Source organism: Pyricularia oryzae, chromosome 1 (genome assembly GCF_000002495.2).
Source record: "Pyricularia oryzae 70-15 chromosome 1, whole genome shotgun sequence".
Classification (NCBI taxonomy): Eukaryota; Fungi; Ascomycota; class Sordariomycetes; order Magnaporthales; family Pyriculariaceae; genus Pyricularia; species Pyricularia oryzae.
In genome coordinates, this window is record NC_017844.1 from 6580274 (window position 1) to 6606852 (window position 26579).

Consider the following 26579-nt stretch of genomic DNA (forward strand, 5'->3'; position numbering starts at 1 on the left):
CCAGGATTAGCCTTTTATCCGATACCCGACCGAGAACCGAGCATCACTTCTACTACATACATATCTTGTTTTTGTACAGTATCATACATTTTGTATGGAAAAAATCCTACCGAGACGTTGCACATGCTACGGAGTAGCGTCGGTCGATTGGGTTTGACCTGCAGAATTAACAAAAAAATAATCCCTAGACAGATAATATTGGACAATCTTCCAGCCAGCAAAGGTACGACGAATTTGACAAATCTTCAAGACCATTAAACCGTCACCTCGTTCCAACTACCGGGAACTCGAGGATTGCTGGACTGTCTCATACTCTGTGAAATCATGCCATTATCCAAACCGTCTCTGCCAGAAACAAAATCCTCAGCCCGCGGCCCCCTGACAGGCTGTTCAAACACTCGTCTGTAATGACCTGGCGGGACCGCACCAGTTGGCATCCTCGGCCTTGGGTTCAGCGCTGCCGTTGGCGCCGGTGGCGTTCTTTGCATGCCAGGTGACAAGGCACCTTGGTGTGCTCGCACCGCCGACGTTCCATTGCATCCCAGCGGCGGCCTGGACGGCGGCAATGGTGGATACAGCGGCCTCCCCTGTTGACCGGCGTACCTCGATTCCCTGACCGGCTGGCCCCTCGGCATGGGCGGTACTCGAAGTGAAATTCTCTCGTTCTGCTGCCGCCGCAGCGCATCCCTCGATGGAGCTCGTCTGGCGTGCGAATATGGCCTGGTCGACACGCTCGTCGCCGGAGTAATGGTGGGTGTGCTACCCTCAGATGTGATGCCCGCCTCGCTTTTGAGCTCCCTCCACTGCGTCTTCCATCCTTCTGCTTGGACACCTACGTGAGCAGGCCTTGGCTCCTGCGGAAGGATAACCTGTGTAATTGGTTCCCTAGGCTGGTGTGTCACTGGTATCAAAGCTCGTGGTTCTATGCCCTCAGGTATCGTACCCGGCATTGGTCTCGGCCCTAGAGGTGATGACACGACCCTGTTTGGTTGCTCCCCTGCAGCTGGTTTCCCAAATTTCTGCCTCGCAAAGGCGGCCTTTTGTATCTGTTCTTGCGCTGTCGGGTGCTGGGAGTGGTCTGCCTCTTTTATCTCTTTGAGCTTCTCAGGCACCATCTCGGCCGAGCATTGTCGCGAAACGCTCACGAATGCCTCTTCTGCGCCTAAAGCGCTCAAACGACAGGTTATATGCTCTGGAGTGATGCGTGGAAGTGTAAAAGGGGCATCCGAATATTCGATGACAAATGTGACAATGCTTATAGAGATACTGGATTTCGGGTGCGTGGTTAGTCCCAGCACTTTGAACTTATCAGCAGGAGCCTCGACACATAACTTACAGTCCGAAAACACAAACCACAATGTCAACATGGCCTGGCCGTAAGTCGGTTGTCTTTTTATCCACCTTTACAAAAGAAGCCGGCACCGCAATGGCGGACAGGATCCAAAAGACCAAGGCTATACGGGCCACAACCGTCGCCCACGACTGCAGAGGGTGTTGCAGTGCCCTCTGCCTATCGACGGGTAAGTTCCTCGTCGCGGCGACTAGATGTAGGGCGAGGTATATGAGTGAGAGGCAACACTAGACAGGTCCATCAGCCATGATTCTCTTGACCAGGAGAAAGACAACTCACCGCAAAGAACAAAAACGCCTGCGCCAGGCACAATTCCGGCAGGCCCGCGAGCCCGCTCAGCACGATGCAGCTGACAACGAAGCCAATAATGCCGAAAGTCAACAGCGCCAGCAGCGAAGCCACCATCAGCCGCGACACCCATGGACGGTCCAGAAGTCGGGGGCGTGTCCTTGCAATCTCGCCCCCACCCAGCGAACGTCGTGACCTTTTGGAGGTGCTGCTGCCTGTGTAGCTGCCTGTGTACGATTTTGTCGGCATGTTTCTGTCGAGTGAATCTGTCCGTGATAATGTCCGTAGGGTATTGAGGCTATGGATGAAGAGCATGAGAAGGATATCGACTCAGGGAGCATCATCGATGAGTTCATATTGCCCCTCGGTCAAGTGTCTTCTGCCTGCAGGCAAGAAACACATTCCATCGATAGGCGGGTTATCACCGGTTTTGGCATGGCCTGTGGCTGGTGGTGTCTCAGCGAGTCGCTGTGTGACGGTACCTCCTTGAGGATCAGGTTGGAATGTGCTGCAATGAAAGAACTAAATGCTACATGCAATGATGAGAGGAACGGATTATTGAAAATATTCAATACTTGATATAACACGTAAAGAATCCAAACCAGAAGCGCCAATTCACAACCATCACAAATCATCCTCTCCAACCCTGGCACCCTCCTTGCCCACCCAGCCCTCACGCTGGTAGAAGCGAAAGACAAGATCATAGTCGTCAAACTCGTGCACAATCTTGTCCAGCTGTCGGTATCCCGGAACGTTGTCAACCCTCAGCCTCTGGTCTGCCTTGGTACCGTTCTCGCCACGACGGCCCTTGCCTTCGAAAAGGGTCACGCTGAACCTTCCAGGCTTGAAGATGCCAACGACATGTCCAATGATGTCGGCAGTCTCCCGGCCGTTTTGACCACCGGGCACATTAGTCTCAAACGACGCATACGAACAGTTAGGCTCCGGTGTCACATGCACCGTAAAGTAGTGCTCGTTGCCGCCCTGAGCACCAGTCGCGTCAGGAGGAGCTGGAACCACACCGTTCGCCGAAAAGCCGCACGGCTCAAACATGTAGGCGTCGATGCGTGCATCAGGGTACTTTGACTTGGGGTACACGTCCGACAAGCCGCAAGTGTCTGACACGACAGTACCGAGGGCATGGCCTTCAGTGGTGAGGGCCTCTGAGACCAATTGCTCGTCGGTGGAAGCGGCCTTGTCCAGTGCGGCATGGGCCTCCTCCCTTGCCTGCTGGGCAAGCGTCGCCTGCTTGCAAGCCAGGGCGCTGGCCTGCTCCAGGTAGAACTGCTTGGCATTCTCAGGGTCCAAGTCCGTCATCAGAACTTCAAGCGTCTCGTCGTCCTCACGACTCGCCGCGGTCTGAAGACCGGTGGGAATGCGCATGAGTTCCCCAGCCGGCGGCGTCTGCGGGGGCGTGAGGGCAGTAGAGCCAGGGCTCGTCATGTAGAGGTACCAATGATCACCGTTCATCTTGCCGACCATGTACGCGCTACCACCCTCGAACATGCTGTCGAGGTACTTGACCTCCTGCTTCCAGCTGCGGTGGGGGCCGCGCTGGCGGTCTGGGAAGAGGAAGTTCTTGCGACTGTAAAAGACGCGGTACGGAGTGGCAGCGGCCTTTTCATCCTCAACAGAGGAAGCATTGTGGACCGGGAAACCGGCATCGACGGCGGCGATGCGCAGGAGCTGGGCGAGTCCCAGAAGCAGGGTCGTGGTTCCGCAAGTCTTGAGAATGATCTTGTGCGGGAAGACAAACATGGACGACTCGGACAGGAGGTATGCATCAACAACAGACGACTGCACGACCGAGAGGATCTTGCAGTTGACAATGTCAAGCATCTCAACCCAGTTGTCTGAAGGAACCGACTTGAGGCCATTTTCCTTGGTGCCCAACGGGAGGGCACTGGGAGAGGGGGCGAACCACACCTCGAGGAGTTTCTCGGGTCCTGATGCATGTCAGAAATCGCTCATACTAACATGGAGCTACTACGTACCCTCAAATGCACCGCTAGAGTCTAGGTCTTGCGCAACATCGTGGTTGATGGTGAGCTGAGGAGCGCTGGGCAAGCTGTAGCCCTGGCCCTCGTTGGTTCCAGTCTCGCAACCCATGTTTGTCTTGTCAAGACGTTGATGTTCAGACGTTCAGGCCTGGTCCAAGGCGCTGTCCAAGGCGCTATCCAATGGCGCTGGTCCAGGGATTCTTCCGCGGGACACTGACTGCCACTCAGCAGAGACCTTGCGGTTCCGTCTGAGAGAGTAGGCCCACAGGACTGGTGTTGGGCGGCAAAGAATGGCAATGCCAATATACTGGTCGTATGGGAGGAGAGTTTGTCTAACGTCTCCAGGGACGTTAGGGAGGTCGGCCGGGGAGGGGGAGGAATATCCTTAGCGAAGGAATGGTGGGCTTTGGTGATGGGACTACGGGGTCGAGAGTTGGCGCTTGCGAGCTAGATCGTCAGGATGTCGAGATTGGCATCAGGTGGAGATATATAGATGAAGTAAAAGCTATGGGATTTGTCATGGTTAGCAGGAGCTACAGACCGTCGCCGGTGAGGCAGGGTGAGGCAGAGGCAATTCAATCCCAAGGCAGTCTGTCAAAATCAAAATAAAACAACCGACCTTGTAAATCACACCGGCTACTCGCAGATGCTCAAAGCGTTGGTTGAGAACAATTGGACAGTCAGTTCTCAAACAATGGAAAGGTCAGAGAAAATTTTGTTTTGTTTGGATGGAAATTTTGCATGTGTGCCACCATGGATTGGGTGGGATCGCCGATGCCCAAGGTGGGCGCAGTGCATAATTCGACGCGACCGAACAAAGCTATAAGCGGTCAAAAACCCCGCAGCCAGATCCAGCAGATACAAAAGCCACCTGCACGATCAATGACCTGCAGCAGCCGTTGTAAAAGCAACTATAAACTTGTGCCCTGTAAACTCGTCCAAAGACGTTTTGCCTGTACTTAGCCCTCAACTTGAACTTGTGTGTCCAGGAACAGCTTCTTCCAGCCCGATCTTGTGGGGTGCTAGCCTGCTAGGGTCCCTGGCGATTACGTAGTTGTGGGGCTGGGCAACAGCGCTTGTTGCGAGGCTTTGCGCTCCGGTTGGCTTGAAGCTTGATCCGTATTTTCCGGGTTTCAGTCCGAGAGGCACGGGAGGTGTCGATTTCATGGGTGACCTTGAGAGCTCACCCGCTCGACACGCCCCTGATGAGCTCGGCAGCAATGTTTCCGAATATGGGTGCCAGTATGCTGTCGGTGTACTTTTCAACAAGCAGTCCTGGATCCCTGGCTTCGCTTTCGGATGCTGCCTCAGGGTCCGGTTTCGCGGGGGCTTGGTATCTTGGACGCCGACCGGTTTCGATGAGCTCGACAAAGACAGGGTCTATAGGTATCCTTCCCAGGAACTTGACTCCAAAGTCGTTGGCCATGACTTCTCCTCCTCCAGACATGAAGATGTTTGTCTTTTCCCCGCAACAAGGGCAGATGTAGCCACTCATGTTTTCTATCACGCCCAGTACAGGGATGGCTGTCTTTTTGCAAAAGTTGAGCTCTTTTCTAACGTCGGCAGTCGCGACGGCCTGTGGCGTTGTGACCACGACTGCACCGGCCAGTTGACCCGGGACAGTCTTTTGTAGCAGCGTCTCGGCTAGGGATATGTGCTCGTCGCTGGTACCGGGTGGTGTGTCGACCAATAAAAAGTCTAGGTCTCCCCAAAGTACATCCGACAAAAACTGGCGAACCATGGCCGTCTTTTTGGGACCCCTCCAGACTACGGCATCACCTCGATCGCGGAGGAGAAACCCGAGGCTCATGACGCGCAAGGATCCAGTATTGGAGGCAGGGTTTGATTCGTGGACCGGGACCGGGAGCCAACCGCCTGGGGCTTGTGTTACTTTGGCGTCTTCGACCGAAAACATGCGGGGGATGTTGGGTCCTGTAAGGTCGACATCGAGAACACCAACTGAATGGCCAGCCAAGGAGAGGGAGAGGGCAAGTTGTGTGGTAACTGAAGACTTGCCAACTCCGCCTTTGCCGGAGAGGACCTAGTTGTTGTTAGTGCATGACTGCGTGAGTGGTGATGCAACGTACAAGTATTATGTGTTTGACTTTTGACAAGGACATTTGGACGTGTCTGGAGAGACGAGGGTCTGTAGAACAAGATCTTTCACTCGAGATCACGCTGGTAAAGGCTTTGATATAATTACTGGTTCGCATTGCCACAAACTCCGCGCGACAGTTAATTTCTAAGCACCTGCCGATCACGGAACCCCGCGACCCACCCCGCAGACGCCGGCGCACAGACCTAACCAACGTCAACTAGCGGCCAACGTGTTACCGACACTAACTCCACTATCACTTCTAGAACTACGGATAGCACCGCGTCGCGTCGGCACGTCGGTCAACCTCCTCTCCCGCATTGTCCAACAGCAATACCTCGATCGTGCTCCCAACCGGCTGTAGCACATACGGCTCGCCGACAATGGTTACTTGCTCTTAACAGTCGCCTCTATCGACATCACAGCATCATGTCTTTTGTCGCCGCAGAATCCCCGCCGATCCACATCAAAAGTTCACCCGGCAGCACGAGTGGAACCGAAGGTAGCAACTCCGATTCTGATTCCGATGGATCTGACATTGGCGATATCCCATACTTTCTTCCTGACACCGACATTACCGCCCCAAGTAACAACCTGAGCGTGGACAATTTCGACCAGGATATACTTGCCCAATTCCTGGGTGACGATGGCGATTCACAGGATCCGGTGAACGACACAGTCGATGAACCAGATTACTTGATCAGAAGCGACATTGAAGATCCAAACGAGATCAACATCGATGTTGTGCGGGATATACTCTCGCAAATGCCCTCCAATCTCGCTAAAAATGGGGCGACGACGGCAATGCTCGGGATGCAGGTACGTGGTTGCTACGTCTGAGGTAGGATATAACTAACTCTGCTCGTTAATACAGCCCCTACGATCATGCGTCATCCATCCCGTCTGGAAAAGTCGAAAGATTATCTGGAAGCGACTTGACAACGTCGAGGCAGTTCTAATGCAAATTGTTGGGACTGAAAACCCAATAGCCTGCAAGCGGTGTACAGACAACAGAGGACCTTTCGTCGGCTGGTATTCGGTTCCAGGTGTTCACAATGGCGGCTGTGGATGCTGCAAGTACAATGCACAAACGGCAAAGTGCAGTTTGTACAAAGGTTAGTACTACTGCTTGCATTTCTGTTTGGCCCATTTTAACAACATCCGAACAGGATCGAAGCGCCCAAGACGAACTTCGCAACGGCCACTTAAAAGGCGAAAGCGCGGCAACGAAGCGTCCAACACTAGAGATGCCGGCCCTTCTGTACCTGCTGCGCAGCCTCTAGCTATACAGAATAGGAATCCAGTATCGCTATCGCCAGCATACCTTGTACAGCCGGCACCGCAACAGCGCGTTCTTCAGGTTCCTATTCCCGCAGAGCTCGGTTGGGAAGATGCAATGACGCTTCGCCGCGCGTTGCAAGAGATGGCAGAGCAGCTTGTCTTTTCTCCGCAGGGCAACAAAGTGGTTCGCAGGGTTTTGCGGGAGTTCTCGGGAGCTTTGGAGGACTTTGCAAGCGAGGAGCAAGAGTAAACCCGAGTTACACGTTTTCTTCTTTGCTCGAGCATGAAACTAGTTCTTCTTGCTTTGCTCCAACCTCCAACCTAGAGGTTGTTTTCCTTGCTACGGAGTACATGAGGCTGGGACTTTCTTTTGTTTTTGAATTTACTACAAGCCTCATATTATGGCTAAATGGAGCGAGGCGCTGGGCATAAAGGATTGGTTGCTTCACATACTATTGGAGATACCCTGGTTATTTTTCTTACACATTGCCGGGAGGCCGGATAGCTTCGGATGACTTGGTACAAAGTAGATTATCATCGGATAGCATCAGCTTGGCAAATGAACTTGCGATCAATTCAAAACGATTGCCTACCTATTTTCCAGCAAGGTTTCAATGAATCAGTTTCTCTTCAACTTGTAAAGTTATTTGTTACCAAGACTCCATTTATACGGGAGTTGGCCGAAAGATTCGGCTTGCATCCAGGTTAGGCCTGTCATGCCGTAGATCTAGGCGTCCCACCGACCCCTGACCGTTGAATTGTTTCACTGTGCGTGTTCTCAACCTCAATCTTGGCACCGTGCGACTGCTGTGCCTTCTGGAACAGAACAAGCTGACGGACGTCGACAGCACTTGATTGACAATCGCGGTCAACGCGTCTCGATATTGTTCTAGAGGTCTTCATTTGCTTGGAGGTTTATCAGGTCTCTTGGCTTAGGCCCTTGCAGATACTCGCTGCACCGTCTCGCTCCATACCAAGCACCAGCGAACGACAACCGAACGATCCGAACGATCCGAACGATACGACCCGATCGATGATGCGATAGCCTAAACTCCTCCACTACGCCGACGCGATGGAGGATCCTTGGGGCGCTTCTCCATGGACCACGCCCGCCCCCGACAACGACCGGGGGCCAGAGCCGCCGCCTCGCGCATTCCTCACGTCCACGACCACCGACAGCTTACCTGGGTTGGAATTCACCTCGCCCTGGGGTGGGGACGATGATTCCAACTGGACCTCGGGCTCGCTCAATGCCTGGGGGAATGTGACAGACAACCCGCGATCGCGGTCGCGCGAGAACAGTTTACACAGCCTAGCGGGGTCGCGGCCACGGTCGAGGGATAATAGCGTTAGCGGTAGGGCATGGCCGATAACGTCTCCTGGGGTTGCAGCAAAAACACTGTCGAGATCGAGTTCGAATTCCGCGTTGAGGCTTCCAGGGACGCATCTGGATCCCTGGGCTTCAGATACGAGTCTGGAATTGCCTCCCAGTCCGCCCAAGGCTGCCGTCTCGCCTGGCTTTGGTGCAAAGTTCAGCCTGCAGGATACGATACCTGAAGCGTCCCCTGATCCTGATGAGTTTAAGGAACTGGAGGTGACAAGCCAGTGGGGAAGGGACAAGGAACATGTAGAAATCAAGGACACGACGGAGACAGATCAGGTGCAAGATTCAGAAACATCACATCAAAATGCCGAAAAGACACGGTCGAGAGCATCGACTACATGCTCCGAGGATAGCAGGCAGGAAACCAGGCCACAAGACTCGCCCATCACATCTATAGACGAAGACTCTAGACCCAAGCCGATGCCACACAGCCCAATGCAGAGAAAAGTGTCGGCCAAAGTGTCAGACTTGGCCAAGATGTTTGACAGCGCTGGGAAATCGTCTCCGGCAACCTCAATACCTCGGCCTATACCGTCAACTCGTAAGAACTTTAAGGAACTTGTCGAGGTAGCTCGAGTCAGCTCGACGATTACAACAACAACAGTTGCAACGTCGATACCACGCCCGTTGCCTGCGACGAGGGCCAGCTTCCAAACGCTTGTTGAAGCTGCCAACATTAGCACCCAACCCGAGCTCCCTGCGACCTCTGTTCCACGCCCACCGCCGCCCACTCGTACCAACTTTCAAGAGCTTATAGACAAGTTCGGCTCGGTGCAGTACCAACAAGAGTTGACGGACAAGTATGGTGATGTGCAGTTTACGGCTGATCTCAAAGCCGTCGACGAGCTCTTTGAGAAGCTGGGCCTCAAAGATAGCACTTTTGGAGATCCAGAAGACGCCGACGTCTCGGATCGAATCGTCAATGACACATTCTCGTCAATATCTGAACGACGGGTATGGTATCGTGTCTCTCGACAAGGGACCAAGAGGCTGCATGATGCTGGTGGTGATGACTACTACCGAAGAGTAACCTGGCCGACTTCTGAAGTACGCAACGACACGTTCAAAATCGTGCGGCGTTGGATGGAAGAGGATGCTTTTGCGGGTGGTCGACCTTCGCTCAGGGGCTACAGCGGGGGAGCGAACAAGGCAAAAGGGGCCGCCTTTGGCTGGGATTCCTCGGTTCCGGATGAGCCCGTGAACCTTGACGAGGTCTTTAAGAAGAAACGACAGAGTGCACCGCCAGCCAGTAAAGTTGAACCTGCTCCTGCTCCTGCTCTGGCAAGTTTTGGATGGAGCTCGAAGCCTAGTACACCCTCGAACGGGTTCTCTTGGAGCACTTCAATGATGGACGCGGCAAAACCTTTATCGAATGGAGCACCGCGGCCCGTATCTATGTTTGCCACATCAAAACCATTGGATCCTCCGGCCCCAGCTAAAGAGGACGATGATGACTGGGGAGAGATGATCACATCTCCTGGAGCTAATGGAAACGGGATGGATCCTGCATTCTCCATGAGCTTTGACGCACGTGACAAGGCAAACGCGGACGTCAAACCGCCAGTCAAGAGTGCCCCCAAGACAGCATCTGCCTCGGATGTATCTCAACCCAGTGATTCTACCGCTAGCGACCAGTGGGATCTGTCGTTCTTTGGCGCCTCGGGTCCAGCGCCTGCGAATACAGCCGGCGGTCTTCAAGCTGTTCCCACTGACATCAAAGATTCAACACCTCGCTCGCACTCACCATTACCCGCAGACTCGAAACCAAGGAAGATGGTTGCCTTTGAAGGAATGGAAGATACTGATGATGCCTACGAAGATGAAGTCCGCCGTGTGGTGCGGAACTTGCCAGACCTGTCGTACATGCTTCGATGAGCGTGGTCAGATCCTTGTAACTGAGGTGTTTGTCTCACTTTCTTTAATTCGATTGTATATTTGTAATGCACGACCTTGTCGTTCATTCTTTGGCACGTTGGATACTTTGAGGTTATTTCCGGTGCAATCGGCGCTTGGGTTGTTACTGCAGGATGGTCGGTGTAAATTATTGGTTTACAAAATGTATGACTTCGCAACGAATTCTTTCACGCAGGTGTAGCACCATAGGCTGTGCCATGTGTACGCGCTGTGGTATTTGCCTCTACCCTGACCAAGACGTTTGACAAACCATCGCTAGGTCGGCAACATACTTTACAACCAGACATGAAGCTCGAAATGTCAGATGTTGGCTGCCTTTGGTGTCACTGGACTCGTCGACGGAGGTTGCAAGCCAGAAAGCTAGAGACGCGACTATCTGGTACGCGCATGCGCTGTTCCTATCGAACAGGCCAGGTCCAAGACAACAGTGTATCCAGTTACGAGGGTGGAGAACATGGCCATAAAGAGTTTACAAAGACGCAAGAGCCCCGTCTCGCCGCAATTTCGCTGTCGATCTTGCTCATTATGCTAGGCGCACAAGATAACGACCCTAAGCGGGCAGGGCTCTGCAGAACAGCCCCCCCTGACTCATTGGAGCGTCGGTATACAAGTACAGACTATTCTTACATGCAACACCGTATTTACACTATTTTACAAACCTCAATACCGCCCCAAGAAATCTTCATCTGCCCGCCAGGTCGGAGGCGCCTTCTTCAGCCCCGTGGCACGGAGTATCTGCTTGCCATACCGGGCCTCGATAATCTTGGACGCCCGTCTGCTGAACTGATTCTGGCCAGGATGTCTCACCAACCTGGTCAAGGCCTGCCCGAAGTCCTCCGGCGGTAAAAGACCACCTCTGTAGGCTGCACCAATACGCTTGACGGGCTCCACGTGTTTCTCCCAGCGGCGACTGATCCTGCGCCGGTGGGGAAGTATGAGCCGAGCCTCCTGGCGGGACAGCGTGGCTGCGTCTCCGCGCGGCTGTCCCCTGGCCGTGAGGGCCCGTCGGTAAACGGCTGCACACTGCATGTAGTTGAGCCCGTGGTGGATGGACCTGGCTATGCTGGAGTTTGCTCCCTTGATGACGGCGAGTGCGACGCCCGAGTTGGTCATCATCTCGGCCGTCACGAATCGAGCGCTATGGTCCAAAAGCCTCGTGTCCAGCTGCCGCCCAAGAGAGCTCTCGCGCAGCACGCGGAGGACCCAACCGCAGTAGCGTTTCCAACTGTCTTCCAAATCCAAAGCGTAGGTGGGCTGTTGGTCTATCGACTCGACCTCGGGTACAGCCAGATCCGGCCAGGTCAAATCAAGGTCAGAGATGAGTTCTGTTGGGGGAATGGGCTCCAGCTTTGGAAAGGATTCGTTGCCAAGAATGACTGGTCTATGATCCAGCATGTGGAGATCGAGCTTCGAGATGGTGGTCATGTTGATCGGGCGAGTATGCCATGCGTCCATGATCTTGTCAACGCCGAGCCATGGCCGCCCTTGCGCGAGTTCCGATACTGCTCCCATAGTCTTCATGACTCCATTGATCTGGGGCAAGGCCTTTTTGCCATATCTGCCATGGTCACCTCTCTCAATATCAGTGATTCTAGCCGACGCACTGTCGAAAAGGTCGCCCATTTTATGGAGCGGCCAATTGGCAGTCAACCTGCAGACTTTGTCATCGAAAAACAAAGATCGCTTCAAGCTAGTGTCAACATGTGACTGGGTTCTCCAACCCAGTGCAGAATCCTCAAGGTGGTCTACTGTCCAAGCGGGGCCTTTGGCGAGGGGATTCTCTATCGCCTTCAGCTTCAGTGCAGATTTCTGGACCTTGAATTTAAATCCTGCGGATCTCTTGGGCGTGGCGTTCAACAAGTCAGCAAACACTTCTGCCCAATGGTTTGCGAGCGAAGCTGGCGTGTTCGGGATACCCCCAAGTTCGGCCAGGCTTGTCATTGTTTGGTCCACATTGTTTGCCACTTTGTGCAGAGGCCCAACCTGCAGGCCGACACCAAAAGAAGTGATCAATTTGGGCCCCACGATGGGCCGTACGGTGGCCACGCGTCTCGGTACAGATGAAGTTTTGTCATCAACCCAGACTCCTGTCTCCCCGGGCTTGATATAACCATCGAGGCGGAAATGTTCCTTGATGGTTCTGATGGTGGCTTGTGCCAAAATATCGTGTAGAGCTTGCTCAGAGGCGAGACTGGCACCTTGCGGCAGCTGTAGACTGTCCGAGAGGTCCATTACAGGCCAGAGCATCAAGGTCCCAGGCCCGAAAAAGGCAGGATCCGTGTCAATGGGCTGCAACCCATGTTTTGCCGCCAGGTCCGTCACCAGAGGCACGCTGGGTAATGTGTCGTCTTTGACCTCGGACACGAAACCCTCCATTCTTTTAATGAAGTGGTCTACTTGTAGGAATGCAGCCTTCTGATTCGGTTTCCCATGTGCAATGGACAGATCTGGAATACTGATGCCGGCCTGACTCCACTTGTCGCGGTTCTTCAGCAGTTGTTCGACCACTTCCTGTAATTGACCCCATGTGAAGGAGTCTGGGAGCTCCATACCAAGCGAACGAACACCAAAGGCAATTTCATGAGAATGAATCAGCTTGGGCAATGGAGCAGCAAGCTGGCGTGCCTTTTGAACGCTCTCTGGATCCACAGCCAAGCCTGGTATATCAAAGGCAGGCTGCGGCATGAAGGAGATGACGGTCGGTGGCGGACCAATGTGTTTGAGTAGTTCCTGCAAATGAGACGGGCACGAGCTGTTTGGGATATTGAGCATAAGCAGGGCCTTGACCCAATCTCTCCTTTGGGCTGCAGCGTGTTTCTGCTTGGGAATTGGCAAGGTTAGGCGAGTCTCGAGTTTGTTGTCAACCATGTCTTGCTGAATCCGCGATTGCAGCCAGCAGGCCATCTGCAGCGGCGTGTGCTTGCTTGCCGAGCATGGTATCGGAATGTGCCGCAGCCGCAGCGGGAGGGGCATGTTTGGACTGCATGTAAGCGGGCAGGTGTATGTATACCTGTTAATGATGCTTTGTAGTAGTGATGATGGCAAAGATTCAGGTCGATGTTTGTCACGTGGATCTCGAGATGATGGAGATCCACTTTCCAGAGTCACGTGCACCGAACTATTAGTTGACCAAACCACCGGACTCTTCCAGAACCGCCTCCTGTTGCACTAAAAAAACACCGTCAAAAACGAGAGCTCCCTCCCGTCAATGACTAATGCCAGCGACTTTGGTAAATATAGCCTGCAACACCTAAGCCTGCGAGACCATGACCGACCCCATGGCAGCGCGGAAGATTCTCTGGCCCTCCTCCAGCTTAGATACTCGGTCTGTGAGAAAAGTCCGCTGTCGCTGAGTGGCCGAATTCTCCAGCGCAACAGACACCACATCAGCATCGCTCATTTCCGCCACGACAATCGGCGAGAATACAAGATCAAGCCCGCGCAACATCTGCCGTTCGATCACCTGTGTGGTGACGTTGGCAATAAAGACCTTTTGCTGGACCTGCAAGTGCGTCAGCAACCGGCTGTTCTGTCGGTTGAATGGGTCGATTTACCTTGTAGATCGCAAGGAGACTGTCTAGAGCATCCTGGCAGCTGAAGTCGTCCATGTCTGCAACGTATGCCTCGTCTACTGCAGACAAAAGTCGGTTTACAGCTCCTTCCGTATCGTGTTTCTTACAATGTCCGCCATGCTTGCAATAATCTTTGCGTAGGTGGTCCTGAATCCCAACAGATGTAAGCTGTTTCTGAAACCTTTGATGACGAGCCTTCTGGACAGTCAGAGTGTAATAGTGGTTGTAATTAATGGGAAACCACTTGAGATCTTCTATCAGGTTGTTGAGCTCGTCGTGAGCAGCCTTTTCGCGCTGTCTGAGCACATTCTTGACCAGAGGCATCCTGTTCCAAATAATTAGTTCGTTCAATCACCCGAACACATGGAGAATTTTTGCACTTACCAGATGCGAGAGGCCACACCTTTTGCCCCTTTTTGATCAATAAGGCCAACAAGAAATCGCTCACATACTTGACTGATGCAGTCTATGTGGGATTTTGCCAGCCGAGGCCAAGGCTGAGATTGCTCCCAGAAAAGCTCAGCAACCACATTGGGATTGAAGCTGCCAAAAAGCTCTGTTCCGCGTGATCGCAGAATAATCTGCCGAACCCATTCGGTGGCTTTGGCCTTGGACAGCTTTTGGGGCTCTGGCTTTTCAGAGTTGGCTTTTGGCTCCGGCTCATCCTTGGCCTCTTGGTTCGAGTCCGACTCATCCTCGGTCTCCGGTTTCGGGTCCGACTCTCGAGAAATTATATACTTGTGCCCATTGGTCCGGATAAGCTCCGAAAAGTCATTGTTAAAGTGCTGAACGGTGGCGCGAAGTCGCGCGATTGTTGTTTGGTGCTTCGAACTGAATTTATATTCGCCATCTAACTTGAAGTACCGGTGCTCGTAGTGCCCATTCAGTGCCGCCTTGCAGATCTCGTAGCAGTCCATACTTAGCTGTGTCAAGTATGCACGGCACTCTGGAGCTGTGGATCTGGAGCTACCCAGAAGGCCTAGTTCTGCCTTGGAGGACTCAAGAGCCACCTCAAGATCTCCCATCAGACGTGGAATCTCGTTCTTTACGTGCTTGTAAAGCAGACGACTGAGTCGAACGCGAAGGGTATCGATGCCGACTGTTTCCTTGGGCAGGGCTTTGAAGTTGGAAGTGCGGAAGAAGCTAATTTCCGCCATGTTGCGGTCTTCCAGTGATGAGTCTCGCTCATTGAAGCTGCGATTTTTGACCACATGCCAGCCAAGCTCGAAAAACACGTTTTCGTTCCGAGCCAGCGCAAGGAACTCGGCCTCGGAACCAGACCCGGACTCTAGTTTATCTGGCTTCGTGATGACTCCCAATGTTCTCTCACCCTTGCGGTCAAAAGTGCGGACTTGCTGAAGAATTCCTTGATTCGCTGCGTCGTTCGTGGCAGAAATAACTGCCAGGCAGATGGTGCGAGGTTGAGATATGTAATGGTCGGTGATTTCCTTGACCATTGCGACGTCCCGGTCGGACACACCCTTTGTCGAGGCCTGAATAAGGCCCGGGATGTCGACAAGAGTTAGCTGGGGTCTGTTTGGGCCATCGATTTCGATGGTCAGCGTGTCCCCGGCAAAGGCGCTAGGGGTTTGACTGTCGCTGGATCCCGCGATGCCCATGACTTTCATGGCTGCATCCATAACCACGGGTAGATCAGACAAGTCAGACAGTGACTCGGAAAACGCCCTGATCTCTTCTTGCTTGTCCTGGGGACGGGTGCCATCTGGCACTATCTTGACCGTGAACCTCTCAACGGCTTCGCGACGCAGGCTGATTTCAGTGGCGAATCTGGTGCAGAGATTATCATTCCTAGGGAAGGGAATCTCTGTCAAAGCCTCCAGGACGGAGCTTTTCCCGGATGATTGATCTCCGCAGACAACGATCTGAGGGAGAGACAGTATGCTGTCAAGACCACATTTTCGGACCCGAGTGATTGTGTCGAGTAGAACTCGCTGTTCACTCGTCTGCAGTTCCTCTAGGGTCGAGGGACTTGCAGTGAAGCTTTCGGCGTCTCCCATCATGAAGTGAATAGTATGACCTAGTATTGATGGTCCGTCTACAAGCTATGATCATCAAATAAGACAGAAGCAATGATAGAACCCTGGATCTTATTTGTCAGGGCTTGATGGGTTCATTGGTTGTCTTATATACTGACTATGGGGGAGTGGGGGTGCAAACGGCTGTCGCGCTGAGATCAGAGCCCAACAAATATAGACAGTGTTTCCAAAAGCTTCATCATTCGGGCAACGAGTACTGCAATGCAGGGTTCAAAAGCTTGATAAGGATCCATGGTTTCCCCAACTTATTTTAATTTTCCCGACAAACCTTTCATCGCAATCTGACAGCATGTCAAGATAAGATGAAGTCGTCTCTTAAGGCAGTGCGAACCAATATGGTACGTTGAGCTTATAAATCTCATCCTCGGCTGTCTCATCATTCCACGGGTCATCACTCAAGAGGTGCTAGCCCAGGTGCTGAGCATACCCCGGGGTTTCCTTCAGAAAAAGCCGGGTGTTGCCGCATTTGACAAAGTTGTTGAGACTAGCACACCCGTGAATGCAGTCTACGTCCCAAGTTCTCATCACGCTCCAGACGGTACCTCGCCTGCTCGTACCGCGCCCAGACTGGCTCCTAGCCACTGGCTAGCTTTCGGATAGATCCCGAAATTCGAACTTTGATCCCTCCAGTTACACCCTATGAGCTGAGTGTCACTGTCAAAGCCACGGACATACAAAGCTGCAGTACCATGGTCACGAATGAAGGTGTGCAGGTGAGGCTGAGTGGGCATTGTAACTGTCTACAGTCTCAGTAAAATCTGGTTACATGCGGGTTGGCGTTATGCCTGCAGGCTATGACATGCCAAAAAGCTGTCGAGCTGGTATTTCCGCCTAGAAACTATAGATTACCTTGTCCCCCGCTGTTGAATTATTCGTATTAAGTTGCCATCCGTGTACTGGTCACGCTTCCTTGAGCCTTTCTAGACTGATCATCGCGCGCACTGTTTCTTGCAACGGGACCGCACCCCGAAAATCCGCCAGCTGTTGCTCCTCCTACATCCTCTCATACAGGCCCCTTGAGGGATATGGTTCGGGATTGTGTCTGCTTCCAAGAGAGGTTCGATCGGCGTCGGACTAGCCACAACTGACTGAGCAATAGCGAGAGCAGCAAAGATCCACGCAACTTGCATTTTTCGCTGTGTTTGGCTGAGAGTTGGCTTATTTGTTGAACCGGTGGATGATTGAAGTAGACTTGCTGGTTGACTGACACGTAAGCCGCAATTGTTGGAAGAATGGGCTGCGAATGATTGTTTAGCAGAGTCAAGAGACAATATGGCCAAGGCAGCTGCTAGCTTCTGAGACTGAGGCCGAAAAACCAAAAGGCAAGCTGAATAGAAAGTAACAAAAGAACGACAGACGACAACAGGGACGTGAGGACCAAGAAAAGAAAGAGGCAAGACAAAAACTGCCACCGGGCGGTTTATATAACTCGTGTCGACGGCCTCGGGCAGAGGTGAGAATAAAGTGCGGATGGATTTGCCTTGGTTGGGAGCGTAGGCATCAGGGGTTGGTTAGTAGAGCTATGTTTGGAACTACTATTATTTTCTGTTTTATGTCGATCAACTTACTGCCACGCCTCAATCACATCACGAAGCAGTCATGAAACAACCCAGTAATAGTTTATTTGCCGTGGTGTAAGCAATTTTTCGTTTTAATCCCTGATATGAAACAGGCCAACCCACCCAACTACACATCTACCCTTGAATGAATGTGCTCATGGTCCTGGAATTCAGAAATACTTAAATTTACAAATACCTACCTCGTCCTTGTTCCTGTTAATAGCACCTGATCAGGTAATTCACATATTTTTGGCCCCCGGACTCCGGAATTCCAATTGGTTCGAAAAAAACAAGGCCAACCCTCGCCGGCACATTCATCCAGGGGCTCGTGTGTATCCGGTTTGATGGTCACATTATTCAAATGAGCTACTATATATATCTTGTGGCAACGATTGCCATGATAACAAAAGATCTCCAAACTTTATGCAGTCCATTGAACTGGCATGCAAGTTGTCAGGGTCGCCCATAACATCAAACCTTTCTTCATTTTGCCTTTTCCGAATTGCTCCTAATTTGATCAGACCATTGTAGCCACAAATCAGCCGCAGACTTTTATAGACCAAAGCTGGAGCCACTCTCTTCTTCCTTCAGCCTCCTCTCCACCCTCATGCGACTGGGATTCTCGATATACTCAGACATGGTCGTCATTGAAAAGATCTGATCATCAGTAAACAGCCATCGGACCACAGACGTTTTTGTCGGGCTGGCAATCAGAACTTTGAGGATGGGCATGTTGGTATCATGTTCTGCAAACAGTTACACTATCATGGGAATCACATCCTCCAGGTCCTGCAGGAACTCGTCACGCTCGTAAAAGACGACGCCGTCAATGATGCAAAAGACACAGAGGCTTGCATAAATCCTGCTGAATAGAGACTCAAACATCCTGTAAAGCTCTTTGACGTCACCGGCTCTGATCAGCTCCAACTCTTGGTTCACTTGATATTGAGGACCAAAGTCGCACTGGTTCAAGAGCTGACAGAGAAACGTCTGAATCATGGCACGACCACCGCTGTGAGGGTTGCAAGGCTCCAAGTGCTGACCACAGAAGAAGTTGAGCGACATGTGCCGTGGGTGCTCAGCAATGTGCCCGATCAATTTTGTGCAGAAGTGCGTCGTCCCAGACTCAGAAGGCTAACGTGGCGAATAGAACAAGTGGCGTACAAGTGGGTTTCACAAAGAAGCCAATCACACACTCGACCACATGGAAAGTCACGGCTATCAGTGCGATAGATGCCTGTTTGATGTTTTCGTCGCCTGGGTATGTCTTGGGAAACAGCTCGATCTGTGAAAACATGGGCTCAATGCCGTCGAATGCCCCAGACATGGCCTGGCGAACCTGTGCGGCGTGCTTGGCAGCCTGGAAGATGTTATCTGATGTTCAGTGACTAGAATATGCTGGATTGAAAAGACAAGCTTGCCTCTAAAAGAACCTGCACGACCCCCAAGACAGGCGTGACCATGTCCATATCAGGTAACGCCTTTGTCACTCCAATGAGCGGTTGGACATTGTCGCCCGACTTTCTGTAAATCTCCCTAAAGCCTCCCTTGAAACCCTTTGTCTGATAGTACTATACTTTTGCTGCTTCAAGCTGGTCAAAGACCTCTGTCCAACTCTTGCGGTCTCGGATCCGGTACTTTGCAGCTGCATCGGGCTCAGTCGGATGCATACTTTGGAATCGATCCATGGCCATGGAAAAGAAGTCATCCAAGAAGCTGAGGGCTGCTGTTGGCCTTGAAAGGGGTCGTGGTGGTAATTCATACTCTAACTGTCCAGGCGCAGTACCGGCCTGCAGTCAGCAGCTGTGCATGAGGGGGCACAGCTGCCGGAACTTCTGACCAATGACTACGACTAGTTCTAGAACTATTAGGCGAGCGGTTTCCACAGCTGCTCGGCAGGCGCTCAAGTGCTGTCTGTAAGCTACAGCGGATAAGGAGTTCCGAGTGAGAAATGCGGCTCAACATATATGATACCGGCTGGCCTGACCAATGCTACCTTATCTTGTCACTGTTCCCCGCACCGGCCCTGATCTTTGCCATCATTTCTTCATCAGAGACCTGCGGTTGGCTTGATGTCTCTCGATGGCGAGCTTCTAACTGAAATCTTTCACCAGTACGCATCTTTACCAACGCGAAAACACTCAGAATGGCGGATTTGCCCAGTTCCAACGTTGCCAATGGCATACCATCCGTGGCGCAGCCGACTGGAGACCAAAAGCCCCTTGCGCCCGAGAAACACGAAACGGCTCAAGAGAGGGTTTCCAAGCAAGGCCAGGCGCCACCGAACAATGTCCACCGTGCTAGTGTTCAAGATCACCAAGAATCGACAGAGGGAGGCTCGGCAGCGTTGATGCAAGAGATCCACATGCTCCGAGAGAAGCTCTTCAAATTTGGTGACCGCGTGGCTCAGATGGGGCACAAAATCGACCAAGATCAAACGACAGATACGACGCACGAGTCTGACCTCGAAGAGCACAGAAGCCAGAGACGACGCCGCAAAGCTGCAAAGTGGGCCGAAAAGAGAGAGACCCGTGCTGCCGAGCTTCAATAGCATAAACGAGTCACTCAAGGAGCGCCATTCATGCATTGGATTAAAGAAGACGGAACGTTTGGGTTGGAAGATTCTCTTGAACCCAAGACCAAGCGGGAACAGGATATTGGTCTTTTGGTTTTGACTTCAATGACTTGACCCGTTTCGGACAACCGAGGATATCGACCACTACACGCCGCTTGTTGCCAATGACTTCTCTGCGGAAGCACTCTCGCAAACTCGGGCCTCCAACGCAATGGGATACGTCTGACAGCGATCAATGGGACAGCGACGACACGACCAAGACCAAGGACTTTGACTACTTTCGGGCCAGGCTCAGGGGAGACTTTGAATGGGAGACTGAGCGCTGGATGGCAGAAAAGGAAAGATACGATAGGAACAAGGCAAAGAAAAAGGAGCTCGGAACCAGAGGCAAGAATGCCAAGACTTGGAATCCGGGCGAGTCGGAGCAACATGCACTTGTCAAGATCTTTGAATCCACCTGGCCCGACTTCAAGGCCATGTGGGATCAACCACTCGAGACTGCCTTTGCCATTCATGTCCTGATTGGGGAGCCCCAGATCAGACTACCCAAATATTTTGATAGAGAGTCCCGGACCAGCCGAGGGAAACAGACAACCGAGAAGCGGTCGGAAGCGTACTCGGGCTCCAACTTGCCCGAAAGAATCAGGATCCATTCGAAACAAATCATCAAAACTCTGTCAGTCATCTGTAACGCGGAGTTGAACCCAGAAGATGGTTATAGCCCGATCTTTCTTCTCCGCCCCTTTCGACTCTTTACAGCCTATGCTACCGACATACGAGAATGGCATGCAAACTTGATCCAGGCCCCGGAGGCTCTAACGCCAACCGGCACCGCAAAGGAATCCAAGGCCGCAGGCCAAGAAACTATCCATAAAGGTCAGCCTATCTCGGGCGAAAATGTCAAGCCGCAAGATGTTTCGTCGGAGAAAGAGATCAACCCAGTGTCAGCAATCGATCCCCATTGTTGGTTCATGGGCAGACATGCGTATAGATAGATCACGTGTTTAACCACGTGATCTCATAACACGTAAAAGAATCTTCAACCGATTCTGACGAGCATGTAGATAGCTAGAAAAAAAAACTAAATTACGTTCAATTTGTTATATTGTTTTTACCGATCGCAGCGATCATACAATTCCTATCAACACTAATTAATATTGTCAATTTAGGCAACATAAATAAACTAAATAAAGGTATTTAAATTGCTAATTCCCTCGGCCAACACCGTGTTCGGAAATAATAACGAGGATATTGTAACAACCACAAATTCCGTACGCCAACGCGTTTAAAATTTGTGGATTATTATTACGTAAATTTTTAAAAATACCGGTTAAATTGTTACAATTTAAACCTTTTGGAATTTTACCACCCGGGCTATACCGTTAACCAGCACCCGTTCCGAACCGCTATTTTAAACGAAAAAAAAACGTTATATCGGACACAAACCCGTTAAACCGACATATATAATAAATATAATTTATAATCCCGAATATATTCGAAAACCCCAACGAAAACGAGTTTTTGGACCGTATATTTAAAAAATTTGGGATCCGTCCCAACGACCAACAAAATATTAATTTAGTAACGTTGAAAAACGCCATAGCAAATTCTTCGGAATATCCGAATAAAATAACAGTTGTTTAAAAAAACGTATAAATTATTAAAATAATTTGTAATTTTGGAAAACCCATAATACGGAAAAAGGGGATTTCCTGTTGGAATATTATATCGACGAATTTAAAAGTTGGAAAAAGAAAAATTTTAACAATTATAACAAAAATTATACGCGTATTTTTAAAAATTATTTACAAAATTATAAAATTACGGTACCAGGCCGAAAATACGGAAAAATAGGGCGGAAATTGGTAAATATTATGGAAATTGCAAAAAAACCAAATAATAATTACGCAAAATAATAATCCAAGCGAATATTTTATTAAAAATACAAACGATTGTTATTCGATAACCACCAATATTAACCCGATCGATATAATTCCGAAAATAAAATTTCAGGGGCCCGAACCCATATTTCGTTTTTCCCCCAATATATAATATAATTACACCCGTTACCGATTAATTATTCCCGGGGAATAACCATTCGGAGGTATACAAATATATAACGAGGATAATAAAAAAAATATTGGAACAAACGGGCAAATATTTATAAAAAATAATTAAACGCGTACAAATTTTACCAAATATATAACCGTCTAATTACAACGCAAAATATTACCACGTATAAAAATTTACCGCCTGTATATATACCCAACAAAACATTCCCGTTTACCATATTAAAAAATTTTATATAAATTTGGAAAAAAAATAATAATTATTTAAAAAATTCATACAATTTCCTGGACGAAACGGTATTTAATTTCGCAAATATTTGCCAAATAATGCAAATCGAAATTCCTGTTACGACCAGGGTTGACACCGACACGATTAGGCAAGAACGGAAGAAGTGTCGGGAACCCAAACCAGAACCCCCAAAAACCACGGACAGGAACAAAAAAAAAAGCACGAGGTTACGTAATAATAAAATAAAAAACCCTAGCCCGATTACCAAAGGGAAGTGATTATATAGGCAGAACGATTACCACCCCCGAATAATTATTACTATAGAGTAATTATTTACGAGGAATAATCACTGGTTTATATAAAACACGCTTATTACTATATAAATAAATTCGATTTTAGGATTGTTTAGCAGCAATTAAACTTTAGTTAACCTCAATATTTATTTCAGAACGATTATAATTTCACCCCCAATTATTAAAAACCCCAATTACCCAGTCAAACGCTCAATTGCTTTAACCCACTGTACTTTACCATAAGAACAGGTTACCCGATACCTTGATCGTAACAATTTCCCAAATGCACGCAATATTTTCGTTGATATTAAAAAGGAACATAAACAAATATTTCCAAATATACGTAAAAAAAATAAAACGTTGAGGGAAATATATTTAATTTTAAAAAAACGGTTTAATGTCACAGACCTGAAGGACAGCCACTGGGCTGTCGCTTAGTCATGACCCCTGTCACGTGAAGGCGTGAGGGCCGAGCGCCTCGCGCGCGTATATCTACGCGAAATCTCTGCAGTCTCCGATATGTAGCTCCTCGAGCTACGTCTTCGTCAACAACCACCTGCTACCCTGTACCTGGAAGACTAGATAGCCAATATACTCTGTCCTGTTACCTGATCGCCCGCACCTACCTGTCCGCCCTGCCTGCCCGTCCTGCCTGCCCGTGACATTACGTAGCTCCTTCATTAGGTGCCCGCGATGCCTGCGTCACTGCAACCCCCGATCTTAACCGATTCGACCGAGGAACTGATCGAACACCTACAAGGACACCCTGAACAATGGGTGTCTTACATCTCCGATTCCTACCAAAAGCTGCAACTATTGCACGATAGCAACGTCCGCCTGAACTCCTGCCTAGAAATGCAGGAAGCCGAGACCCAACGCGCCCGCGCCGAAACGGACCGTGTCCGCGACAAGGCGCAGGCCGACATTCTGGCCATGGCCATGGAAAAGGCCTCCGCCATAACCTCCCGGGATGCCGCTTTCGCCGAATTAGAGAAAACACGGTCCGAACTGAAGGAAGTTCGGACCGTAACGCTACCCACGGTACACATAACCACCCCCGCCCCAACTACCAACACGCCTGTTGAACCCCTTATGGTTACTCCTATGGGAACGACTCCGCCGCCTGCTTCCGAACATCCCGCCTCCGCCCGCCTTTCTGAACGACTTCCAGACCCCGATAAATTTACGGGCGCCCGCTCCGACCTCCGCCGCTTCGCCACCCAAATCCGGGGGAAAATGACCTCAAACAAAGACCGCTTCCCCAACCCCGAATCACGCCTGATTTATATAGCCGGTCGACTGTCCGGTAAAGCGTACAACCTGATCCTGCCCAAAATGGTCGGAGGCACACCCCAATTCGGAGATTATACGGATCTCCTCCAATACCTAGAGGAGGCATTCGGGGACCCCGACCACGTCCAAAACGCACAAAACAAACTATATGCCCTGAAGCAGCGGAACGTAGATTTCGCCGAGTATCTGTCGGAGTTCCAACGCCTGTCTTTGGAAGGAGAAATGCCGGAGGATGCCCTCCCCCCTCTTTTATTCCAGGGAATATCGGAAGAGCTCCAGGACATGCTCCTCCACAACCCCGCCCCATCTCGCCAATACCACGAATTCACCCGACACCTGCAAAGCTTGGATAACCGCTACCGCCAGCACCAGCAGTATAAAAATAGACAGACACGTACCCCTCGGGCCGCAGCGCCCCCCGCGCGCGCGGCTCCCCGAACCCAACCCGACATACCGCGGGCCGCCCCCAAGCCAAACGCGGAGCTCCCGCTTAACGACCCTATGGACCTGAGCAGCCAACGCCGCCACAACCGCAAGGAAAACATGCTATGTTACCGTTGTGGATCCTGTTAATTATATGCATTATTTTGCATGTAATAAGCCCACTTTTATTTGTATATAGCCAATTTTATTTAGTGCCGAAGTGGAGTGGGGAATGGTGGAATTCCGTTACTTTGTTAATGCAGGAATGCAATTTAAAGGTCAGCGAGTGGGGTTAGCTACCCTGTACCGGGTTTAATACCCACCCTGCACCTGCGAGTCAGCTACCCTGTACCGGGTTGAAAATTTCACCAAGTCAACGTTTAAATGCAAACCCAGAGATGGTTTGTATGCAAATGAGGGTGTTTTTTCAAAAACCCATACAAATTAGTTTTTCGGAAATTCATTCGCGGCACCGGAACCTTTTCTGGCGTGCGGACCCCCACTTCGATGTCGGAGAGTATGTAAGGGAAATAAAGCAAAATCTCCCCCAACCAATTATTTATCAGTACCAAAATTATAGTGCATTTCTACCTATTATTCAGCGCTTTTAGCACTGGTTATTTACCACGCCGCACCTAGGGTTTACCCCTATATCCCCTGTTAGCACCATTGTTATTAACAGGTTATGAGCCCGGAAAGGTTCTAGCTAGTGCACTAAAGCGCACTTTGCATTATTGGAAAGCCCTGTTTTCAGGCTTTAATTTGGTTATTGTCGCATATCCGCAGCACGTATATTGACGAAGATATTGCTGTTTTTTGTGCAAATTGTTGGTTATAGGTGCTACGTTAGCACCTATCCCCCCTGTAATTACAGTGAGGGGTCGCTATATTAGCGTTTGACTCAGGCCCAATTTTCAGGCACTGCAGCGCTCGCTCGATTGCAAATCCCAAAATTTTTGGTGTGGTTTTTATGGGTTGTGCATCGCTATTGCGATTGGTTCAAATTTTTAGTGCGTTAATTAGGGTTTGCGCTAACGAGTCAGGGCCAAAACCCCTGTATTCGCCCGCTAATAGCCCAGTGATCCACTAACCGAACGCTGCAAATTACCCTGCAGGTTACCCTGCACCCACCTAGCGAATTGAACTTTCGATCGCTAGTGCACCTGGATCGGTACAAATAATACCAGGGCACCCATTAATTGTGGATTTAGGGATTCCAACCCTGTATTTTCAGTGGATTCGATCATTGAAAATAGCAATAAGCCCTATATTTGGCAAGTATAGGCCTGTAACCGTTAGAAGGCAAACGGCTATAGAAAATCCTAGATTGGGGTATTTACCCTTAGGCGACTAGGTTAGTTTTTAACTATAATTCAGGCCACCCTACAATGGAAGACAGCCCTATGTCGGGCCTCCCAGGCCCAATTCCACCGGATAGGGGCCCTGAATCCAGCCCGAATGAAGTTCTAACCGCTAAATTACAGGCGCAAGACCTGCAATTAAAAGCGTTAACTACGCAATTGGATCAACTTCAGCACACAATTCAACAGTTAACATCTCTGTTGACGCTGAAAAATGGTGAACCCACTAGTTTTAGTGGTATTGCGGGTATTAATACCCCCAATAGCGGTAATCTGGAGGCCAACCCACAGATTTTTAGCGCTAATACCGCTACCGCACCACCTAATCCACCCGGTAACCTAATTCTAGGTGACGGGATAGGTAAAGAACTATCAAAACGGGTATTTTCCTTCCCCGAAAATTGCAAATTAGTAGGGGCTAGCAATTACGACCTGTGGAAACAGGCACTTATAGTACAATTCAGGGCTATAAAAGCTGCGGAATTTATTTCCAACCCTGAAATTGGCTATAGCCTACCGGAACATGAGCAATCAGTCCTATTATTGCTTATTAAAGACAGCCTAACCAAGGAACCTTTAGAATCCATTGCATGGCATTCCAGCCCTGTAACGGCCTATAAGACCCTGGAAGATAGCTATTCCGTTGCACCCGAAATTAGCAGAGACTCGCTATATCGGGAATTTCACGCCCTAAATTTTTCGAAATTTAGAGGGTCAATACCAGAATTTAACAGCCGTTTTAATTCCCTGGTAGCTAGATTAGCGAATGCCAACGTGCAAATTAGCCCTATCGATGTACGAAATCAATACCTACGGGCCCTGGAGGGGACGTTCC

At 50.4% G+C, this 26579-nt stretch overlaps 11 protein-coding genes across 11 annotated transcripts; 5 read left to right on the forward strand and 6 right to left on the reverse strand.

The window, feature by feature from the left end:
• Positions 1 to 128: 128 nt before the first annotated feature.
• Positions 129 to 1627, reverse strand: MGG_14299 (uncharacterized protein). Its single transcript, XM_003710682.1, has 2 exons — positions 1337 to 1627; positions 129 to 1266 (listed from the first exon to the last, which is right to left on the reverse strand). The coding sequence occupies exon 2, from the start codon at positions 1113 to 1115 to the stop codon at positions 255 to 257; it is 861 nt and encodes a 286-aa protein (XP_003710730.1). The 5' UTR covers positions 1116 to 1266; positions 1337 to 1627; the 3' UTR covers positions 129 to 254.
• Positions 1628 to 2263: 636 nt separating this feature from the next.
• MGG_14297 (adenosylmethionine decarboxylase) lies at positions 2264 to 3748 on the reverse strand (the record flags this gene model as incomplete). The annotated part of the gene is made up of 2 exons (XM_003710683.1): positions 2264 to 3585; positions 3634 to 3748. The coding sequence occupies 2 exons, from the start codon at positions 3746 to 3748 to the stop codon at positions 2264 to 2266; spliced, it is 1437 nt and encodes a 478-aa protein (XP_003710731.1).
• Positions 3749 to 4822: 1074 nt separating this feature from the next.
• On the reverse strand, positions 4823 to 6055 carry MGG_10636 (cytosolic Fe-S cluster assembly factor CFD1; the record flags this gene model as incomplete). Its single annotated transcript, XM_003710684.1, has 2 exons — positions 4823 to 5680; positions 5984 to 6055. 2 exons carry the CDS (start codon positions 6053 to 6055, stop codon positions 4823 to 4825), a joined length of 930 nt encoding a protein of 309 aa, XP_003710732.1.
• Positions 6056 to 6062: 7 nt separating this feature from the next.
• MGG_10637 (uncharacterized protein) lies at positions 6063 to 7642 on the forward strand. The gene is made up of 3 exons (XM_003710685.1): positions 6063 to 6553; positions 6609 to 6849; positions 6904 to 7642. The coding sequence occupies exons 1-3, from the start codon at positions 6164 to 6166 to the stop codon at positions 7263 to 7265; spliced, it is 993 nt and encodes a 330-aa protein (XP_003710733.1). The 5' UTR covers positions 6063 to 6163; the 3' UTR covers positions 7266 to 7642.
• A 162-nt stretch (positions 7643 to 7804) lies between these two features.
• MGG_10638 (uncharacterized protein) lies at positions 7805 to 10609 on the forward strand. Its single transcript, XM_003710686.1, has one exon. It carries the CDS (start codon positions 8088 to 8090, stop codon positions 10272 to 10274), a length of 2187 nt encoding a protein of 728 aa, XP_003710734.1. The 5' UTR covers positions 7805 to 8087; the 3' UTR covers positions 10275 to 10609.
• Positions 10610 to 10717: 108 nt separating this feature from the next.
• On the reverse strand, positions 10718 to 13343 carry MGG_10639 (uncharacterized protein). The gene has a single exon (XM_003710687.1). It carries the CDS (start codon positions 13284 to 13286, stop codon positions 10974 to 10976), a length of 2313 nt encoding a protein of 770 aa, XP_003710735.1. The 5' UTR covers positions 13287 to 13343; the 3' UTR covers positions 10718 to 10973.
• A 220-nt stretch (positions 13344 to 13563) lies between these two features.
• On the reverse strand, positions 13564 to 15903 carry MGG_10640 (interferon-induced GTP-binding protein Mx; the record flags this gene model as incomplete). Its single annotated transcript, XM_003710688.1, has 3 exons — positions 13564 to 13815; positions 13868 to 14210; positions 14270 to 15903. 3 exons carry the CDS (start codon positions 15901 to 15903, stop codon positions 13564 to 13566), a joined length of 2229 nt encoding a protein of 742 aa, XP_003710736.1.
• A 2354-nt stretch (positions 15904 to 18257) lies between these two features.
• MGG_10641 (uncharacterized protein) lies at positions 18258 to 19195 on the reverse strand (the record flags this gene model as incomplete). The annotated part of the gene is made up of 3 exons (XM_003710689.1): positions 18258 to 18635; positions 18694 to 18861; positions 19079 to 19195. The coding sequence occupies 3 exons, from the start codon at positions 19193 to 19195 to the stop codon at positions 18258 to 18260; spliced, it is 663 nt and encodes a 220-aa protein (XP_003710737.1).
• Positions 19196 to 19647: 452 nt separating this feature from the next.
• On the forward strand, positions 19648 to 21071 carry MGG_14295 (uncharacterized protein; the record flags this gene model as incomplete). Its single annotated transcript, XM_003710690.1, has 2 exons — positions 19648 to 20009; positions 20210 to 21071. The coding sequence occupies 2 exons, from the start codon at positions 19648 to 19650 to the stop codon at positions 21069 to 21071; spliced, it is 1224 nt and encodes a 407-aa protein (XP_003710738.1).
• A 3488-nt stretch (positions 21072 to 24559) lies between these two features.
• On the forward strand, positions 24560 to 25022 carry MGG_16478 (uncharacterized protein; the record flags this gene model as incomplete). Its single annotated transcript, XM_003710691.1, has 3 exons — positions 24560 to 24674; positions 24832 to 24900; positions 24964 to 25022. Coding segments are annotated over 3 exons (243 nt in total), but the record flags the coding sequence as incomplete, so codon positions are not given.
• A 749-nt stretch (positions 25023 to 25771) lies between these two features.
• MGG_16479 (uncharacterized protein) lies at positions 25772 to 26578 on the forward strand (the record flags this gene model as incomplete). The annotated part of the gene is made up of 2 exons (XM_003710692.1): positions 25772 to 26105; positions 26325 to 26578. Coding segments are annotated over 2 exons (588 nt in total), but the record flags the coding sequence as incomplete, so codon positions are not given.
• Position 26579: the final 1 nt, after the last annotated feature.

What these genes read in the sequence shown, in the direction of transcription:
- MGG_14299 (XM_003710682.1), bottom strand. Translation starts at nt 1,115, where the DNA reads ATGGTGCCTGAGAAGCTCAAAGAGATAAAAGAGGCAGACCACTCCCAG.
- MGG_10638 (XM_003710686.1), top strand. Translation starts at nt 8,088, where the DNA reads ATGGAGGATCCTTGGGGCGCTTCTCCATGGACCACGCCCGCCCCCGAC.
- MGG_10637 (XM_003710685.1), top strand. Translation starts at nt 6,164, where the DNA reads ATGTCTTTTGTCGCCGCAGAATCCCCGCCGATCCACATCAAAAGTTCA. An exon ending in CGGCAATGCTCGGGATGCAG is followed by an intron (nt 6,554 to 6,608) that starts GTACGTGGTTGC and finishes TCGTTAATACAG; the next exon opens with CCCCTACGATCATGCGTCAT. An exon ending in AAAGTGCAGTTTGTACAAAG is followed by an intron (nt 6,850 to 6,903) that starts GTTAGTACTACT and finishes ACATCCGAACAG; the next exon opens with GATCGAAGCGCCCAAGACGA.
- MGG_10639 (XM_003710687.1), bottom strand. Translation starts at nt 13,286, where the DNA reads ATGCCCCTCCCGCTGCGGCTGCGGCACATTCCGATACCATGCTCGGCA.